Source organism: Coregonus lavaretus (assembly GCF_964263955.1).
Source record: "Coregonus lavaretus genome assembly, contig: HAP1_SCAFFOLD_54, whole genome shotgun sequence".
Lineage (NCBI taxonomy): Eukaryota > Metazoa > Chordata > Actinopteri > Salmoniformes > Salmonidae > Coregonus > Coregonus lavaretus.
This window is the reverse complement of record NW_028158385.1, coordinates 2,450,341-2,470,935: the sequence shown is the minus strand read 5'-3', so window position 1 is coordinate 2,470,935 and position 20,595 is coordinate 2,450,341. Positions and strand designations below refer to the sequence as shown.

Genomic DNA, 20,595 nt, shown 5'->3' with positions numbered 1-20,595 from the left:
AACGCCTGTCCCGCCCAGCTACAGGAGGGCTGTGATGGGGAAAATTAGAGCTCCTCCTACTAACGCTGTCCTAGCTATTCCAGCCACTCTGTCCTGGGAGGGCCACCAGCATCGGGTCCAGGCTATGATCGATTCCGGTGCCGCAGGTGATTTCCTGGATGTAACCTTGGCTAAGGAACTTAAGATCCCTACCCAACTACTTCCTCAACCCCAGGCAGTTACAGCCTTAGATGGCAGACCTCTGGAACCAGGAAAGGTTACAGAGGCGACTCAGTCCCTGCGACTTACCATCTCTCAACACCAGCAGGAGGAGACCTTCTATCTCATTGACTCTCCCGAGTATCCTATTATCCTGGGTCACCCTTGGCTATGCAGACATAATCCCCAGATCGACTGGCCTACTGGCACCATTCTAAGCTGGGGTCCCACTTGCCAACTCACCTGCATGCTTCAGAGTCCCTCAGCCCATAGTACCCAGTTTCAAGAGTCTGTTGACGTCTCCCGAGTCCCCAGTGTTTACCATCGGTTCAAGGCAGTGTTCAGCAAGGCCCGGGCTACTTCCTTACCGCCTCATCGCACGTATGACTGTGCCATTGATCTACTCCCTGGTTGCTGCCCTCCTAGAGGTCGGATCTTTTCCTTATCCTCCCCCGAGCACGCAGCTATGGACACCTACATCAAGGAGTCCTTGGCAGCCGGCCTCATCTGTGCCTCTACTTCCCCGGCTGGGGCGGGCTTCTTTTTTGTTGAAAAGAAAGACGGGGGTTTTAGGCCTTGTGTTGATTACCGGGGACTCAACAAGATCACGGTTCGGAATCGATACCCCCTTCCTCTCATGGCCACTGCTTTTGAGCTGCTTCAAGGGGCTTCCATTTTTACTAAACTGGATCTCCGCAATGCTTACCATCTCGTGCGGATCCGGCAAGGAGACGAATGGAAGACGGCGTTCAACACGCCCACGGGGCACTATGAATATCGGGTGATGCCGTTCGGGCTCACCAATGCCCCCGCAGTATTCCAAGCCCTGATTAATGATGTTCTCCGGGATATGCTTAATCTGTTCGTCTTCGTGTACCTGGATGATATCCTCATCTTCTCGAGGTCACTGAAGGAGCATGAGGGGCATGTTAGCAGGGTTCTCCAGAGGCTCCTTGACAATCACCTCTACGTTAAACCTGAGAAGTGTGAATTTCATGTTTCCCAGACTCAGTTTCTCGGGTTTATTGTCACTCCCGGCCACCTAGAGATGGATCCCAAGAAGGTCAAAGCGGTCCACTGCTGGCCCACACCTGCCACGGTCAAGGAGGTTCAACGGTTCATTGGCTTTTCTAACTTCTATCGGAAGTTCATTAAGAATTTCAGCTCTGTGGTAGCTCCCTTGACGACGCTTACCAAGGGAGGAGGGACCAAGATTCACTGGGGTCCGGAAGCAGCAGGGGCCTTCGAGGATCTCAAGCGCCGCTTCACTTCTGCTCCGATTCTGGTGATCCCTGACCCAGAAAGACCTTTCGTGGTGGAGGTGGACGCCTCAGAGGTGGGGGTGGGAGCCGTCCTGTCACAGAGGGGTGAGGATGGGAGATTACACCCTTGTGCCTTCATGTCTCGCCGCCTGTCTGAGGCCGAGCGCAACTACCACGTGGGGGATCGAGAGTTGCTTGCGGTAAAACTGGCCTTGGAAGAGTGGCGCCATTGGCTTGAGGGGGCTCAGCATCCTTTCCAGGTTCTCACAGACCACAAGAACCTGGAATATCTCCAACAGGCTAAGCGGATGAACCCTCGGCAAGCACGATGGTCCCTTTTCTTTAATCGATTCCAGTTCCTCCTGTCTTACCGACCTGGCACCAAGAACGTCAAGCCGGATGCCCTGTCTCGAGCCTATTCTCCCGAGGTACAAGAGAAGCCCTTGGCATCGATTATTCCGAGGTCTAGGATCGTCGCACCTCTTCAGTGGGAACTAGAAAGAGGGGTACGAGAGGCCCTTGTCCATGAGCCCGATCCAGGCGGTGGTCCTGCCGGTCGCCTGTACGTTCCTCTCTCTGTTCGGGCCCGCGTCTTGCAGTGGGGTCATGAGTCGCCCTTGACATGCCATCCAGGCAGTGCTCGCACACTGGAATTCCTCCGACGGCGGTTTTGGTGGCCGTCCATCAAGAAGGACGTGCAGGTCTATGTTGAGGCCTGCCCTGTGTGCAACCAGGGAAAGTCGACACGCCAGCGACCCCAGGGACTGCTCCATCCCTTACCTGTTCCTCGAAGGCCATGGTCACACCTTTCTCTGGACTTTGTTACGGGACTTCCTCCATCCCAGGGCAACACCGTCATCCTAGTGGTGGTAGACCGATTCTCTAAGGCTGCCCGGTTTATTCCCCTGCCCAAGCTGCCCTCGGCTAAGGAGACTGCTGAGCTCCTCATGAACCATGTCTTCCGGATATTTGGAGTTCCCCTGGACGTGGTCTCCGACCGAGGTCCCCAATTCTCGTCCCGGTTTTGGGGGGCCTTCTGCAGGCTTATTGGGGCCACAGCCAGCCTATCGTCGGGGGTTCCATCCAGAGTCTAATGGCCAAACGGAACGGATTAATCAGGATCTGGAGACCACCCTGCGGTGTATGGCGGCCAGTAATCCCACGTCTTGGGCCACCTATATCATTTGGGCTGAATATGCCCACAACACCCTCCAGTCCTCAGCCACCGGATTGTCCCCCTTCGAATGCCAGTTCGGTTACACCCCTCCATTATTTCCAGAGGAAGAGGCGCAAGTTGGTGTTCCCTCGGCCCAGCGCTTTGTCCAACGCTGTAGGCGGACCTGGAAGAAGGCCAGGCGTACCCTCCTTCGGACCTCCCAGAGATACCAAAGTCAGGCTAATCGCCGCCGCCGGACGGCCCCTAGTTTCCGAGCTGGTCAGAGAGTTTGGTTGGCCACTAAGAACCTGCCCCTCCGGGTCGAATCCAAGAAGCTTTCCCAGAGATACATCGGCCCTTTCCGCATAGCAAGAAAAGTTAACCCTGTTTCTTATCGTTTGGTTCTCCCTCGCTCCCTTAGAATTAACCCCACTTTCCATGTTTCACTACTTAAACCTGTCTTGTCTTCTCCCTTTGCCCCCCCACGCAGACCCCCGCCACCTCCCAGGATCATTGACGGCCAGCCTGCCTACACAGTCCGCCGGATACTGGACTCCCGGAGGGTCCAGAACTCTCTGCAGTATCTGGTGGACTGGGAGGGCTACGGGCCAGAGGAGCGCTCCTGGGTTCCAGCCAAGGACATCCTGGACCCAGGTTTGATCCGAGATTTTCGCACCCTGAGGCCAGGGTGTTCTGGAAGGAACGTCAGGAGTCGTTCCTAGAGGAGGGGGTCCTGTCAGCTTCCTGCCTCCTGTTTGTCTCCGGGCCTCTAGAGGTCATCTGTGTTCCCCTCTGCCTTAGTTCTTCCTCGTGTGTCCTTATTAGCTTTATCCAGGTCACCTGTGCCTTGTTTCCCCTAGAGTATTTTAGCTGTATGTTTTCCCCTTGTTCCTCACTTGGTTTTTGAGTCCTGGCTATGTGTCTCCTGCTTTGTCCCACCGTGTCTTTCCAAGTAAGCTTTTCTAAGTTATCTTTAGTTTGTTTTTCTCCCCTCGTGGAGTTATTTTGTTTTGCCTCCTGTTTTGTTACTCTACCTCTGTTAATATACCTCTTTCTGAGAAGAACTTTTGTTGGACTATTTTTGAAGTGCAAATAACCTTTTTTTTTACATTAAATCTACTTACCTGGAGTATTGCCTTGGGTGTTTCATTTGGGTCCAACTATACCTCCTCTGTGGCTAAGGGGTAGAACCCCCAGCTCTCCACATCTGAGACCGGAGTTCAAGCCCAGCTTGTGACAGATCAGACATATATTAAATGCATTTTATGAGCCCTACATTAACAACATATAATGAGCCCAAGCCCCAAAAAAGGCCAAATGATTGTGTGGTTTCCCAATAGGTCCACCAGGTCCTCACTTACAATGACTGGAAAACATTGTTGCATTTAAACTTTGTATCACCAGTTAGTGTGATGAACGTGATAAAATATATTTGCATTGGGAAGTAATAGCTGCTTTGTTAATTTCATTTTGGAAATGAAATGGTTGTGCTATTGTATTGTTCTGACTTCATGGGGCCTACTGGAGTGAATGGGCTGCTTATTCTCTAACATTATTTGATGCTGTGTGAGTCTGCTGTCTCCTGGCTATCAGCCCTGTCTCTGTGTTTGACCAAAACTGGCTCTCCTTCAGTGCCATGGAGTGCACAGGTATTACGGTTGCTGTCCTTTCAGCACCACAAGCCTTTCACCTTTGATGTGACACTGTTGTTGTCTCTATTGGTGATAGTGTGATAGTGGTGCTGGCTACCATAAGCTGTGCAAACAGTGCATTATGTTCAAATCAAATTGTATTGGTCACATATACATATTTAGCAGATGCTATAGGCCCTTTTCACGTGACGTCAGACAACTTCCGTTCTGCCGCGATGCAGGTTATGTTTACATCCGGTGTCGCTTAGGAACGCTTAGCTAGTAGCACATCATTATGGAGTTCACCCAGTCCCTTTCACATCTGCCACCAATACGACTTAACGACGTAGAACGACTTGCTGACAAGTGGTCCCTTACTTCAAGATCGAAGCTTGATAAAGGCTACAAGTTCTTCGTTGAAGGTTACCTGTTTGATTATGAAGGTACGTGTTTATCTTTATTTAGCTTAAATTAGCCCTATGCTAGCGAAGGTTATGAGCTGACGAGTTTCTGTTTTGCAGCCTCTTTTTAATATTACTGCTGTTTGTATCGACCGTAAGATAAGAGTCAGTAATGTATTAATGGCTAATGCTGCGCCCTTTCTCCCAATCACTGTATTGAAACAGTCTCAAGTGTAGTTAACGGTGAGGTGACAGTGAGAGGGCGATGTTACAGGTCCATGAAGAAAAATGAGGAGGCTCATCGGCTTCAGGTTTCTCAGATAAACAGTTCTCTAACATTATGATAAGATAGGTTAAGATAGATAAGTTTTCTTTTTGTTGTGTTTTGCTGCGGTTGCAGATTTAATAAGAATGATTCCACAATGTTCCACTGTGGATCAGTTTGTTTCTCAGTCTGAGCTCTGATTTTGTATCATTAAACTTAATACACAACGAAATTCTTACAAACCGATGTGGGTTGTTGACGGCAATAAAGACTGGGAAAGATTCTGTGATAACTCAAAATGTTCAAATTTTCGATAAGTGTTGGCACTACTTGTCAAAGGTTTCAGAACAGCCAATTTTTCTTAATTAAAAAAAGAAATTGGGTTTTGAAAATTGTGTACAGTAGTTTATAATGAAACGCAGAAAAAATGTTTTGTAAGTACAGCACTAATTGTTATGTCTCTATGAACAGGTTACACTAGACTCTGCAGAGGTTCCTGTGGTACTCAATCACATGTCATGTTCCTGCTCTGCTGGGAAAGCACTATGTAATCACATAGTAGCACTTCTTTTTCAAAGTGCTCACTATGTTACCATGGGCTTTAAGACAGTGCCATTGCCTCTGTCATGCACCAGCGCACTGCAGACCTGGCACCGGCCTAGGACACAGGTCAGACATTATTTGTTACACTGATGCAGAACTTTGCAGTTTGTATTGACTTTTGACAATGTATTGTTCATCATTATTATATCACAGGGAATTGTACCAGAGGCCACCAATGATATGGCGGTGTGTAAACCAGCGGCTAAGAAAAAAACAAGTGTCAGAGCTGGTGTGAAGTGCACACTGTACCGAGCCTATGATGGTGAGTCTGAATGAGCCCCCGCCTGTACTAGAGCACAAAGACTTTAGTGCATTTCTAAAATAATACAAACATAAAAGTGATTATTATTTGTTACTTTTTATATAGACTTTCAGTGGATATTTTTTTATTTGTATTAGAAGCATGTACGAGACTGGATGAGTGTGGTTGTCTTTTTTAGTGAAAAAGATAAGGTGGCATTTAATGAAATCTAAACTTGACATATCTCACTTTCATGCCAGGGCCTATTCCGGATCCTCACGTCATGGCCAGTGCTGAGAAACTGAAAGACATCCGTCCACAACCAGGGATTTGCAAATTGCTGCACGGGCTTGAGGGCCTTAATTTGGTGGACTCTAAATTTGGCCCTGTGCCATTTGGGTCTGTGCTTTCTTACCAGTGCCCTCTAGAATTAAGTAGAGATATTATTAAACACCCTGGTGCCAGTGAGTTTCCTCAGTTGCCTATTGAAGGTTACAACTTTAAATTTCCCATTGATTTTGAGCCCAACTACATACAACAATGTCATTTGGACAGCCTGATTGTGTCAGAGGAGATGTCTGCTGCTATTGAAGCAGAAACAAGAATGCAGTCAGAATGCCAGCTGTGGAGCCAGGTACGCAAACCCCGACTGACAGCCAGCAGATTCCGTGAAATATGCCATGTTCGTGGGGAGTTGTCTGCCAAGGCTTTGGCAACCCGCATTCTGAGAGGAACTCCTCAGACAGCTGCTATGAGAAGAGGGTTGGATCTGGAACCTGAGATACTGAGGCAATATTCTGATTTTTGTGATGTCTCTCTGAAACAATGCGGGGTCATCATCCACCCTGATTCACCTCACCTTGCAGCCAGCCCGGATGCTAAAGTCTTCTGCCTAACAGAAGCACCACCATTTGGTCTTGCTGAGGTTAAGAGTTGCGATGTTGAAAATGTTACCCAAGTTAAACACCTGATCACAGTTAAAGGCCAGGCCTGCCTTAAGAAGAGCCACAAATACTACTATCAGGTTCAAGGCCAACTCGCCTTAAGCGGACTTCAGTGGTGTGACTTCATTACAGATACCCGCACTGACTTCACAGTTGAGAGAATCTTTAGGGATGAGGAGATTATCCACTCAATGCGACAGAAGCTTGATCATTTCTATTATAACATCTACATGGATGTCTTCTTAAGTTATAAAACATAAGGCAGAATTTTATGTGTAAATAGTGTTAAGGTAAATGTGGAAGGTGAACCTTTGACATTTTTTTCTTTAACTGCAAATTAACTTGTCATATACTGTATATCTCCTATGTACTGAAACACACATTTTGAAAAGGATTGTGATGTAAATGTCGACATGTTTTTCTTTAACTGCAAATGAACTTAATTGTGTTATATACTGTATATCTATGTATTGAAATACAAATTTTGAAAAGGATTGCGATGTTGTAAATGCTCTTACCAAAATCAAAAAGGATTGGAAGCAGTTGCTTGCAAACATATATTTAATAGTTCCATCAGTGCCATGACACATAAGCACATAACATGGTTAATAGTTGGATATTTTTACAATATATCACATTAGGTTCATTAATAGCTATGAAAAAGTTATTACCCTTAACAAAAACATACAGTATAACATTAGATCAATTAAATTACCAACAAAGTTAATTCATATTTACATTTTTTTGTACATACAATACAGTAATATAAAAGTACTTCTATTTACAGCCCATCTAGCTTACTCAGGAAATATACAACTTCCAGTTGACAAAAACATCAGACTGGTTTGTCTCCTGTAATGTCAAGAGGTCCCTGATAGTTCGACATGAGGCAGCAGATGGCCCACAGCTGATTCACTGAACCCACTGTGGAAAGAGGAACAAGCCCATCCCAGATATGGTACTCCTTCACCCTCCGTATGGCCCTCTCGACTAAAATCCTCAGCCGGGCGATGGCCTGGGTCTTAAGAGTGTCCTCCCTGCTGAGCTGAGGAGATTTTTACGGGAAGATACGGGAATTTCTGTTTGTTATTTGAACAAAATGGTACACTGCAATAGCATCTTCTCGAAGATTGTGCCATGCTTCGGTGTTGGATGGGATACTGTTGCGATACAGACACCGGGAGAAAAGAAACAGCTAAATTAACATTCAGCTTTGACCAGGAATCAATATTTATCTAGCTATCATGCACAACAGTATTTGAATAGGTGAGTTACTATACATTCATGAATAAACTAACTGCCTAACAAAGGGTTAGATAGCTAGCTAAGTAAACTTGTTACATTACAGCCAGGCAGCAATGTAACGCTACCTTTTAACGTTATCGGTATCTGGTACTAAGTTGTTGTTAGCTAACGTTAGCCCACTTTTAAGTAACTAAGGCAGTGAACAATTATGAATTAACAATAACGTTAGCAAGTTACAAACCATTGCATATACGTAAACATTATTACTCTTAACTTTACTAATTTAACTTAAACGTACCTCAGAAGAGAAGTCTCAGGTTACGGGCGAACGGAAGTGAAGTTAACCTGCTACGCGGAAAGGCGGAAGTTAGATGACGTCATCGTGAAAAGGGCCTATTGCGGGTGTAGCGAAATGCTTGTGTTTCTAGCGCCAACAGTGCAGTAGTATCTAACAATACACACAATACACTCAAATCTAAAAGTAAAAGAATGGATTGAAGAAATATATAAATATTAGGATGAGCAACGTCGGAGTGGCATAAACTAAAATACAGTAGAATAGAATACAGTATATACATATGAGATGAGTAAAGCAAAAATATGTGAACATTATTAAAGTGACTAGTGTTACATTATTAAAGTGGCCATTGATTCCAAGTCTATATATGTAGGGCAGTAGCCTCTAAGCTGCAGGGTTGCGTAACCGGGTGGAAGCCGGCTAGTGATGGCAGGTGAGTTACTGCCGCTCTGATATCCAAAAGTTATTTCCGGCTGTAATGTAATAACACAAAAAAAATACTGGCCAAATAATGTAAGAAATACTGCAAAGTTGCTTAGGAGCTAGAAGCAGAGCTGCCATATCTGTCGGCGCCATCTTCAAAATTCTATGTGTCATGTTGTGTCCCATGCGGGTTCTGTCTGTGTGCGCGGCAGCCCGAAGCGCGGCCTGTTTGATTCATTCATAATGTCATCAAAAAGCATTGCTCCTCCTTCACTAGAACTAGAATGTCCCGACTACAGAATATATAATGTCTGGCGTATTAAGTGATGCTATGTTTTCTGTTATTTTCATGATATATTTTTTTTATTCAACGTATTGGTAGATTTTTGGTCCCTCTGAAGGCCTAGGTCCTATAGTCACGGTTCGCCACTGGATCTAAGTGAAGGCTTAAATTAAACCTGGCCAGAGGCAGGTTTAACTTCAGATTAATGGATGTTGGCCCCCAGGTTGACCTTGGCAATGAGAGAAAATTGATTACCTGGACTATTTCAATGATCTCAGAACAACTAGTGTTTTATCTGCTATCTACTTCTTTTGATTATTTCTCAAGTGGATGTCAATTCTGGTGTAGGCAATCATTTGGAAAGGTGGAATTATTTAATATTATGTTATATTAGTAATACAAATAATAACAATGTATCAAAAGGAACAATGTATTTATACCTCTAGATTTTATATTTTATTATGAATTCGTTTTAGTAGCCATTTACCAAACGTATTACTGTGTTGATAATTTATTTTAAATATTGATAATGCTTTTAATATATACAGTACCAGTCAAAAGTTTGGACACACCTACTAATTCCAGGGTATGCAGAAGATAGCCTTATTTGGTAAAAGACCAAGTCCATATTATGGCAAGAACAGCTCAAATAATCAAAGAGAAACGACAGTCCATCATTACTTTAAGACATGAAGGTCAGTCAATCCTGAAAATATTAAGAACTTTGAAAGTTTCTTCAAGTGCAGTCGCAAAAACCATCAAGCGATATGTTGAAACTGGCTCTCATGAGGACCGCCACAGGAAAGGGGAAGACCCAGAGTTACCTCTGCTGCAGAGGATAAGTTCATTAGAGTTACCAGCCTCAGAAATTGCAGCCCAAATAAGTGCTTCACAGAGTTCAAGTAACAGACACATCTCAACATCAACTGTTCAGAGGAGAGTGTGTGAATCAGGCTGAGGAAGCTATTGCAGTGGATGCCCCTCAGCCTGTTGAGATACAAAATGTTGTTCGCTATTTTAGGGATACTGATTGTAAAGAAGGTGGATTTTGTGACATTTATTGCGCAAGTGAGTATTTCTACTGCCCAAACGAACAAGAAGTCTAAGAAACTGGACATACTGTAATTGTATGTGCGGCTGAATGTTTTTTTGAGTCTTCAGGAATTAACAGCCGAAGCGTTGCAGGGAATCCTGACTGAAGATGTTCCCCCTCCCAGGCCCCTGAGTCGGGATGTGATTTAGATTGGACTGGGACTGAAGGAGTTGGTTGTTTTTTTTGTTGATCTGTTTTTGTATTTTGTGTGATGACGTGAGTCCCCCCCTTGTATTTTTTCTCCAGTTAACTAACCATACAGTAGGTTGTGGCAGACAGATGATGAATGATAAGAGGCCGTATGAGCTCTTATAAGGTCCTTACTACTGAATAGTGTCAGTTCACATTACATTTGTGTGAACGTCATTATACCAGAGAATAATAATTAATTCGTTCATCAGCCCCAATAGATGTTGCTATGGTTACAGGTGCAAAGCTTATGGGCATGTGGCAGCAGTGTGTTGGAGGGATATTCGTCCTGTGTAGCTCAGTTGGTAGAGCATGGCGCTTGCAATGCCAGGGTTGTGGGTTCGATTCCCACGGGGGACCAGTATGAAAAAATATATGCACTCACTAACTAAGTCGCTCTGGATAAGAGCGTCTGCTAAATGACTTAAATGTAAATATTCCTAGGTGTGAGAAGTGTGCAGAAGGGGCATGAGACAAATAACTGTGTCGTTTAGTAGTATCAGGAGAATAAGTGTTTTATTTGTACGGGTGCCCATGGTAGAGACAGGTTAGGGTTAGAGGAGTGCAGGGGGTGTAGTATGCTGAAGTAGTGAAGAAAGTAGAGGAGGACGGGTCAAGGGGGAGGGATCCTGAGAGGATCCGTGTGAGGTCTGTGCCAGCACAGAGGGATAGGCCAACGAGTGATGTAAGGTTGGCTTCTTAACGTTCATAGCAATGGTTATCAACTGTACTGCAGAGATGGAACGTAAATCACAGAATACAAATGTTGTGGTGGCAGCTGCAGAGAAGTATTTGGGTATACGAGATCTGATTTCAGAAGAGTTACAGGGTGTGTTGAGGGGTGGTGTCCCGCCTTCCCATTCCGTTGGCATGGTGAAGGAGCAGATAGGGTCAAAGTAGTGGAATGGGGTAGTGTGTTTTTAATTAGTGTAGAGTTAGTTGGAACGTATTTTTTTTATTTGGGGGGGGGGGGGGGGGGGGGTGTATTTTCATTTTTTGTGTAGTCATTTTTTTCATTTTGTATTACAAAGTATAATTGATTTATATTATAGTCCAGCTGGGGGCGGTAATGCAACATATTTGATGCCAACCGCAGTTAAACTCCAAAGGAGAAGAAGAAGTAGTTCCGGGCAGGCGCACACCATTCTTCAGAATGTAAAAAGCGCCAGAACTGTGCTGTCAAGAGGATAACCTTTGTGTCTGTTTGTATTTATTACTACAGGTATGTAATAGCACCTTTACACTTTATAATATCGAAAGAACATGTCATAACGTGCTAGTTAACAAATCTATCAAGATATTACCACGTTTGGTGATGGTTGCTATGTGTTGTTTTTGTGTCAAACAGAGTGATTGAAGAACGCGAACAAATATTTTACAAGTCACATAGCTAGAGATTTGGGGTTTGTCTTTTTGAAAGTACTGTACGTCAGTTGTATGTATGTAAGTATGCCATTTAGCAGAAGCTTTTATCCAAAGCGACTTACAGTGATGCGTGCATACATTATTATTTTATTTTTTAACGTATGGGTGGTCCCGGGGAATAGAAATACCTCTTACCAGTAGCGGTGCATGGGTAACATTACTGGGGAAGCCAAAAACATATTAAAACCTATGTGTTGTGATAATTGGGTTGTTTGAGCTATAACCTGTTAGTTCATATGCCTTGCCACCGTGATATATAGGCTGAAGGCCGAGACAATAAGAAGACACAGTGGCAGAATCAATTCAACCACACATTTGTTTCATTACCAAACCGGAGAGCAACATCTGTCAGGTGAAGTCTACAAAACATATTACATGTAACAAACAGTTCCATGACCTACAGCATGGTCAAGCAAGGTCATGTTTCCCACATTTTCAGACTACTAAACAACTATTGATTTAGAACCATGGAGAGTTAGCACAAGTCACAAAGAAAACAGGAGCTGCCTCCACTATTCCAGCACCATTTCAATATCAACATCATCTAATCATCTATGCTTGGTCTAATACAGCGACAACTAAAAGATACCAACAACTATTTAGTGCAATCAACATAAGCTAAATATGATGTGGCTGTCCATGGCACTGATTTCTGTTTGTGTGTGGATGCGTGCAAGTAGAACAATCATGTCTCACCCTACTGGTAGAGAAACGCCAAGGCCATCCTCCTCTTTCATGTTGCCTAAACGGTCTATGAGGCTTTTAGTTTTTGTTGTCCTAGACTACCTGGCTAAAATGCTTGCTCGCTAGCCTGACTTCCTTTCATTAAAATACTACAGTTAATTCGGAAAGTTTTCAGACCACTTCACTTTTTGCACATTTTGTTACGTTACAGCCTTACTCTAAAATTAATTTAAAAACATTTCCCCCCCTCATCAATCTGCCCACAATCTGCCCATAATGACAAAGATAAAACAGGTTTTTAGACATTTTTGGAAATTGCTTAAAAATAAAAAACATACCTTATTTACATAAGTATTCAGACCCTTTGCTATGAGACTTGAAATTGAGCTCAGGTGCATCCTGTTTCCATTGATCATCCGTGAGATGTTTCTACAACTTGTTGGAGCTGTGGTAAATTCAATATTAAGCACAAGTTTTAAATCCTCAAGGGATTCCTGCAGAGCTATAAAATCTGACTGTAGTTTGGATACAGCCAGATCAACAGTTGGGCCGATAACATACATAGTAGTATAGATGAAGTTAACTTTTTTTTTTACAGAGTGACCAATGGTGTTTATATAAAGAGTGACGAGAACAGGTCCCGAAATCGATCCCTGTGGTACTTCAAGAAAATAACTTAACCCCATCAATCACGATGGCCTGAGTTCTGTCACTAAGACAGTCATGAAACCATGAACAGGCGTCAGAGCTCAGGCCTATCGAGGACAATTTATTCAACAAAATAGCATGATCAACAGTATCGAAAGCTTTTGACAGGTCCACAAACAAAGCAGCACATTTCATTTTAGTGTCTAAAGCATTGACAAGATCATTAACAACTAAAGTGGTTGCTTTAATATTTCTATGCCCAGGCCCTGATTGGTTTAAATTCAAAATACATTTCTCAGAAAGAAAAAAAAGTTGTACATTTACCAAGGATTCAATCATCTTATCTAGACAAGGAAGCCTTTGAACTGGGGCGATAAATATTGAGATCACTACTAGCTGATTTCCATACTTTTTGAATATTTCCTGATAACAATGTTAAATAAAACATATGGGTTATTGAGCCAACAATGATGGGCGCTGCACATTTAATAAGCAGACAGGGATCCAATTGGTCGCCCCCTGTGGATTTCTTGTTGTCTAAGCATCAAGGACTTATTTTTCTGTAAATAGCCTAAAAGAAAAGCTTTGGCTATAATTTTTCTGAACATTCAAAAATTTTCCCCCTATCTGCATCCAGCCCAATATCATTGTGAATAGGCTTAGAAGTTCTTTCAAAGAGAGCCCTCTGAAATAAAATGGTGGTTAAATGCATCAATGATGCCATTTTGTTTCTCGTCATGAGGCCAGTGTCTGAATTTATTTGTTGTGGAAGAGGGGAGGAATTAGAACCCTTCAGGTATTTGACAGTTTTCCAGAATTTAGCCGGGTTCCCATTACAATCCGAAAGAGCGGTTACATAATAATCCGATTTAGCCTTTCTGATTTGTCTTACACAGTGATTCCTCAGATGCCTAATAGCTTGCCAGTCTGGGCCTAAGCCTGTGTTCCTGGCCTTGACCCAAGCATCATCCCTTTTTATTAAATACTTCTGATAATTCTGAAGTGTACCAGGCATTCAATCTACCTTTAACCCTTAATTTTTTTGAAGGGAGCATGATTATCCACAATAGTATTGAAGACAACAGCAAAAAGGCTCAATGCTAAATCCGGTTCAGAGATAGCTAAAATACAATCAAGGTCACTAAAATCAAGGTCTTAAAAAGCCTGTTCACTGACATTTTTTAAGTTCATGATGATGACACGAGGAATAGAGTTTTGTATTCTCAGATCTGTAACACAAACAACTGGACAATGGTCACTATCTTGGGTGAAGACACCAGTAGAAACATTTCTCTGGTGTATTTGTTAAAATAAGATAAATCAGAGTTGACTCTCTTATGCGTGGGAATACTTGGGAACAGATATCCACAATTAAAATCACTTGGAGCTGATTTCCTGGTGTTTTTACAGTCTTATGTCCAACAACAATTCACAAAATTATAAAAAATATATTTATATACACATTTTTGCTCAGAAAACTTGAGGCCAAATAAAACCTACTTCAGTCTATAAATAAATAAAATAATTCAAAATAGGCTACTACACCAGAAAGCATGATTTGGCCACCGAGGATCATTCACTTCTTTAAAACATGTAAAACCATTCATATTGCCTAGTCAGAAGGACCTGAAATTTGGGCAGCGGGAAATACCACATAGATGATTGTTGAGTTGCGACTGTCAGTTAAATATCGCAATATTTCATCACAGTTTGGAAAGCAAATGGTTATTGCTGTAAAGAGAAGACAATGAATAGTCTCTAATCTGTCTTTATAGTTAGTCTATAAATTCACATCTTAATTGATTGAACAGTATAGCCTTTTGTCTTATTGGCTCCAGTGGAGAGCATCGGCCATATCCCCGGGGAGCGCATATTCACTCTATCATTGTTGGGTCAGTGCCACTTGAAAGTTAGTTTCCTCCTCCAGGTTAGATGGATGTCATATTGTAGGCTTTGTGCGTCCCTCCTTCTCGTAGGCCTATTATAATGGAGACAGCGTCATTTTTATTGATCTGTTTGTCATTGTTAGCAGAGTAGGCTACGCTACCCTGTAATTTTTGTCGTCTTCAAAAAGATTCTGCTAATGTCTCCAGTCATTTAAAGTGTAGTAGAATTGCATGAAATGTGTTTATAAAAGGCCTAGAAACGTATCTGATATAGCCTGGGCCTATTCTACACAACTACGCGCTCAGCCATGCGTTGAACAGGCTTTTTTTTTGCCCACAGTGATTGGTGTTATATTATTAGCCTAAATGATGACTATCCAATCTACTCATCACATTAGGAATAGTAGGCTATTGGACAGAAGTCTGCGATGATGCATGGAATGCTTTATTATAGAGGTGCATTTTATGGTGAAAATGTGCTTCCCCAAACTGGAAACCCACGTGCCGCCTACGGCTACAGAAACACCACTAGTCAAACAGTCTGGCTGGTGCACAGCTGAAACGGGTCCCGTGACGTAGTTGGAGCGTTGTTGTTGTGGACTTAGAACATCCATGTAGTTGGTATTATATTTTTTATAAAGTGTGATTTTGATAGAGAACCTGAAAACAACAGGGGGAAATCAGTCCTTCTCCCTGCTTTAATTTTTGCTGTGGTATCAAGTATGTTTTTTTCTAATTCTGCCCTCTAAAGGATTTAGCAGAAGAAAACACGTGGTTATTGTCTTTGCTGTTATAGTAAATCTATCCAAATCAATGTAAGAACACAAGGACATGCTAATTTAAAAGATGCCTAGTCATTATTAGCCTGATTTAATCCCGAGTGGCGCAGTGGTCTAAGGCTCTGCATCGCAGTGCTAGCTGTGCCACTAGAGATCCTGGTTCGAATCCAGGCTCTGTCGTAGCCGGCCGCGACCGGGAGACCCAAGGGGCGGCGCACAATTGGCCCAGCGTCGTCCAGGGTAGGGGAGGGAATGGCCGGCAGGGATGTAGCTCAGTTGGTAGAGCATGGCGTTTGCAACGCCAGGGTTGTGTGTTCGATTCCAGTATAAAAAAAAGAATGTATGCACTCACTAACTGTAAGTCGCTCTGGATAAGAGCGTCTGCTAAATGACTAAAATGTAAATGTAAATGTAAATTAGTATGGATTGCAGGCATATTATGGGACACAAGCCACATCATTATCAATTATATTTTTGTATTTATGTAAGAAAATTGGTGTGACCAAGTCATGTGCTAAATGCAGTAGCTTTATAGCTAGCTAACATTAGCATTGAGGTAGTAAGCTAGATCTTTAACTTACCTGGTGAAGTCATAATGCTCTGTCTCTGCTGCTGCTGGCTGTTTGTGATACTTTATGACCACGTTGTTGGTAGGGGCACCATCCACTTTGAAAAGCAACGTTTTGCTGAAGCCCTCCTTCTATTGTTGATAGCCATGGAAGTTCTCAAAGATTAAATGTTCCCCAGCAGATTGACAAGTAGATGCCCAATTCACCCGCCTCATTCTCACAAATGTATCCCACCTTTTACGGTGTTTCATTTGCGTGGCCATAGAGGAATAGTCACATTTGCATAGCAAGTGTTGCTACACCCTGCTAACCACACAAAGCTTGGCCATCTTGATTCATAAAAATGCAATTGTTGGCTAGCTCCATACTACTAACCCACAAGTTAGATTTAGTTTTTTTACCTATGAGTATATGAAGGTAGTCAGTTACCAAAGCCACAAAGTCATAAACCCTGCCGATTTTCTATAATTTCTCATCTTAAAATGTGATTTCAAACCTAACCCCAACCTTTACCCCAACCACGCTGCTAACCTTATGCCTAACCCAAACTTGAAATGAAGACCAAAAAGCTAGTTATTACGATTTTTTTACGATATAGCCCATTTTGACTTTGTGGCTGTGATAACTAGTGGAAGTCGTACGTGAAGGTTGAGAATGGATTTTTTTTCTTCTCACTGTGACTCTGACCTCTGGGCATTGTGGGATTGTTTGGGAAGTTAGAGCTGATTTGGAGAAAAACTCAAACCCAACTTTTAGAACAATATTACAGTATTATAAAAATGGATCTATGAGTTTGTAATTTGGGAATGTTTTCTGGGGGTGCTCTAAGTTACTATTATATGCGCTTCAAGCATTGAGAAATAGCTGCTACATGCCCTTTAACAGACTTCAGTGCAGTAGCTCTCTAAATCCCTTCTCCGTATGTAGAGTTTTCAGCCATTACATTTGCCCACATTTGGCTCTGCGTAAACTACAATTCTGACGCTCTGTTTTAACATTGAGAAACGTCAATAATCATCGCTTTCACAAACGTATGCTAATATGCCCCTTATCTTTCATGTCAGTCAGAACTAATCTTTCAAATAAAGATACACTTACTGTAGCAGTTTTACACAGATCCATACACTGTGTGCCTCCAGTTGACAAACTACACTACAAATCTCCAGAAACACCCCAAAACATCATTTTTAGAAACGGCAAAGCTCTCAGTATAATGATGCAGGTCTTTAGACGTTGTACACATGACGTTGTTTTATTCTGAAATGTGTCTGCAATGTTATATTCCATATTGGTCGACTCGAGCCGTCTCGAGTGGTTCCATTTCCCATGTAGTCTGCAGGTAACTGCAGAAATAAAGGAAACGCCAACATATAGCGTCATAATTTTTATTTATTTATTTTAGCCTTTATTTAACTAGGCAAGTCAGTTAAGAACAAATTCTTATTTACAACGACGGCCTACGAGCCGCCAGAACAGATTCAACAAGTGTCTGGAACTTCCTGTGTGGAAGCACCCCATGCTTTCAATATACTTTGTATCCCTCATTTACTCAGTGTTTCCTTTATTCTGGAAGTTATATGTAAAATGGACAGAGAGTTATCGCTCGAGTCGCAACAAAATGGAATATAACGTTGCGGATAAAGTTCGGAATGACACAATTTCATTTGTACAACACCTAAAGACCTTCATCACTATACTGAGAGCTTTGCCGTTTCTAAAAGGACGTATTTGGGTGTTTTTTTGGCGCCTTTGTTTTTTCGGGGTCCACATACTGCTAAACCAGGATGAGGAAGTGATTCGCTGGTTGGGGTAAGGTTCTCAAAAACATGTGAAATCACAAAAAAAGTGTCTGGACCGTTCTATAAAATAACATTTACATCAAAAATACAGATTTGATTGTAAAATAGGAAACTTCTCCTTTTAAGTATTTTTTTTTTGGATGTCTGTAATTTACTATTTTATATTTCTGGCAACTTTTACTCCACTTCATTCCTAAAGAAAAGTTGTACTTTTTACTCCCATACAAGGTTCCCTGACACCCAAAAGTACTCGTTACATTTATAATGCTCAGGCAGGACAGCATTATGGTCCAATTCACACGTTATCATCCCTACTGCCTCTGATCTGGCGGACTCACTAAACACAAATACTGCATTTGTAAATGATGCCTGAGTGTTGGAGTGTGCCCCTGGCTAGCCATAAAAAAAAATAAGAAGGAAAATCATGCCGTATGGTTTGCTTAAAGATACGCTATGCAGAAATCCCTCCCCCATTTCCTGGTTGCAAAAAATTGAATAGTTTGCCTAATTTCAGGTTATGTATAAAAACAAGCAGTCATTGTGTAGAGAATCACTGTACCATCTAAACCGATGTGAAATAACTTTTACATAACCAAAAGTATTGTATATTCAGTTGTTTGAAGCTGGTGTACAAATCTGAAAGTAATAGACTCAAAAACGAAACTGAAGAACAGAAAGCATAGAAATAGCGGACATAGAACAGATCTACCGCTTGTTAGACTTGCTTTCATTGCCATAACTCACATTTCTATGTGCATTTAGTCGGGCTGCCCAAAAAAGTTACATATTGGAGCTCAGTTGGTAGAGCATGGTGCTTGCAATGCCAGGGTTGTGGGTTTGATTCCCACGGGGGACCAGTACAAAAATGTATGCACTCAATATTGTAAGTCACTCTGGATAAAGAGCGTCTGCTAAATGACTAAAATGTAAAATGTAATTAATATAAGGAATTTGATGTAAAGCATTTACTTTTTACTTTTACTCAAGTATAACAATTGAGTACTTTTTCCATCACTGACCAATGGTTTTTGTGAGTGAAATAATACAGTGAAGACAAGGTTATTCAGTACAATAGTACATAGTGCAGCCTAAAACAAACTGCAACCTTGTACTAAATGGTTTGAGTCAATTATGCATTTATATTAATTGAGGAAATCTACTATAGGTTACGTGCACTTACGTTGTGTAATTTAAAGTATGTACTTTGTCTAATTTGAATGAATGTATGTATGTTTTGTTGTCAATGCTTAGCTACCTGATCTATTGTCATGACATAATTGACTAAGAAAAAATATAATATATTTTTAGAGAATAAAGAAAGTGCCAGAACTGTCAAGACAATAACTTTTTGTGTCTGTTTCTCATTGTTACTACAGGACGACTATAATTCAATCTGAGGCCGGTAACATCAACAGTGAGGACAAACCCAGCCTGCCTCTCTCCTTCCACACTGAGTCCAAACCTACAGTCACTGGGTCCTGATTGTGACAGTGGAGCCCAGTTTACTGCAGGATCCAGAGATGGCATCAGTGAAGCTGGAAGACTGCAGTCAAACACTGGAGTTGAATGTCAACATTAAAGATGAAGAAGAGGAGGAGAAGATTGGGAAATCTGTTTCTCATGGTAAGAGCAGGTTTTATCTATCTGTAAGTTATCTTCATAATATCTTCATAAAACCTCCATATTTGGTTTACTTTCTCAATTGACTCGAATAGAAATGGAATTGACCCCAACCCTGGTAGCTGCTAACTTGTGATAGTGAGTGGAGGATGAATTGAAATGGAATCCTGGTGGTTGCTAAGTGATGGTGAGTGGAGGATGAATTGAAATGGAATCCTGGTGGTTGCTAAGTGATGATGAGTGGAGGATGAAATGAAATGGAATCCTGGTGGTTGCTAAGTGATAGTGAGTGGAGGATGAATTGAAATGGAATCCTGGTGGTTGCTAAGTGATGGTGAGTGGAGGATGAATTGAAATGGAATCCTGGTGGTTGCTAAGTGATGGTGAGTGGAGGATGAATTGAAATGGAATCCTGGTGGTTGCTATGTGATGGTGGGTGGAGGATGAATTGAAATGGAATCCTGGTGGTTGCTAAGTGATGGTGAGTGGAGGATTAAATGAAATAGAATCCTGGTGGTTGCTAAGTGATAGTGAGTGGAGGATGAAATGAAATGGAATCCTGGTGGTTGCTAAGTGATGGTGAGTGGAGGATGAATTGAAATGGAATCCTGGTGGTTGCCAAGTGATGGTGAGTGGAGGATGAATTGAAATGGAATCCTGGTGGTTGCTAAGTGATAGTGAGTGGAGGATGAAATGAAATGGAATCCTGGTGGTTGCTAAGTGATGGTGAGTGGAGGATTAAATGAAATAGAATCCTGGTGGTTGCTAAGTGATAGTGAGTGGAGGATGAAATGAAATGGAATCCTGGTGGTTGCTAAGTGATGGTGAGTGGAGGATGAATTGAAATGGAATCCTGGTGGTTGCCAAGTGATGGTGAGTGGAGGATGAATTGAAATGGAATCCTGGTGGTTGCTAAGTGATGGTGAGTGGAGGATGAATTGAAATGGAATCCT

The 20,595-nt window shown here is 42.3% G+C and overlaps 1 protein-coding gene across 1 annotated transcript; it reads left to right on the top strand.

Moving 5' to 3' along the window:
* Positions 1–5,452: 5,452 nt before the first annotated feature.
* LOC311124076 (uncharacterized protein) lies at positions 5,453–7,195 on the top strand. The gene is made up of 3 exons (XM_084198291.1): positions 5,453–5,582; positions 5,670–5,778; positions 6,018–7,195. Exons 1-3 carry the CDS (start codon positions 5,508–5,510, stop codon positions 6,959–6,961), a joined length of 1,128 nt encoding a protein of 375 aa, XP_084054417.1. The 5' UTR covers positions 5,453–5,507; the 3' UTR covers positions 6,962–7,195.
* Positions 7,196–20,595: the final 13,400 nt, after the last annotated feature.

Coding starts and splice junctions, on each gene's coding strand:
- LOC311124076 (XM_084198291.1), top strand. CDS start 5,508: ATGGGCTTTAAGACAGTGCCATTGCCTCTGTCATGCACCAGCGCACTG. Junction 5,583..5,669: donor GGCACCGGCCTAGGACACAG/GTCAGACATTAT, acceptor ATTATATCACAG/GGAATTGTACCAGAGGCCAC. Junction 5,779..6,017: donor ACTGTACCGAGCCTATGATG/GTGAGTCTGAAT, acceptor CTTTCATGCCAG/GGCCTATTCCGGATCCTCAC.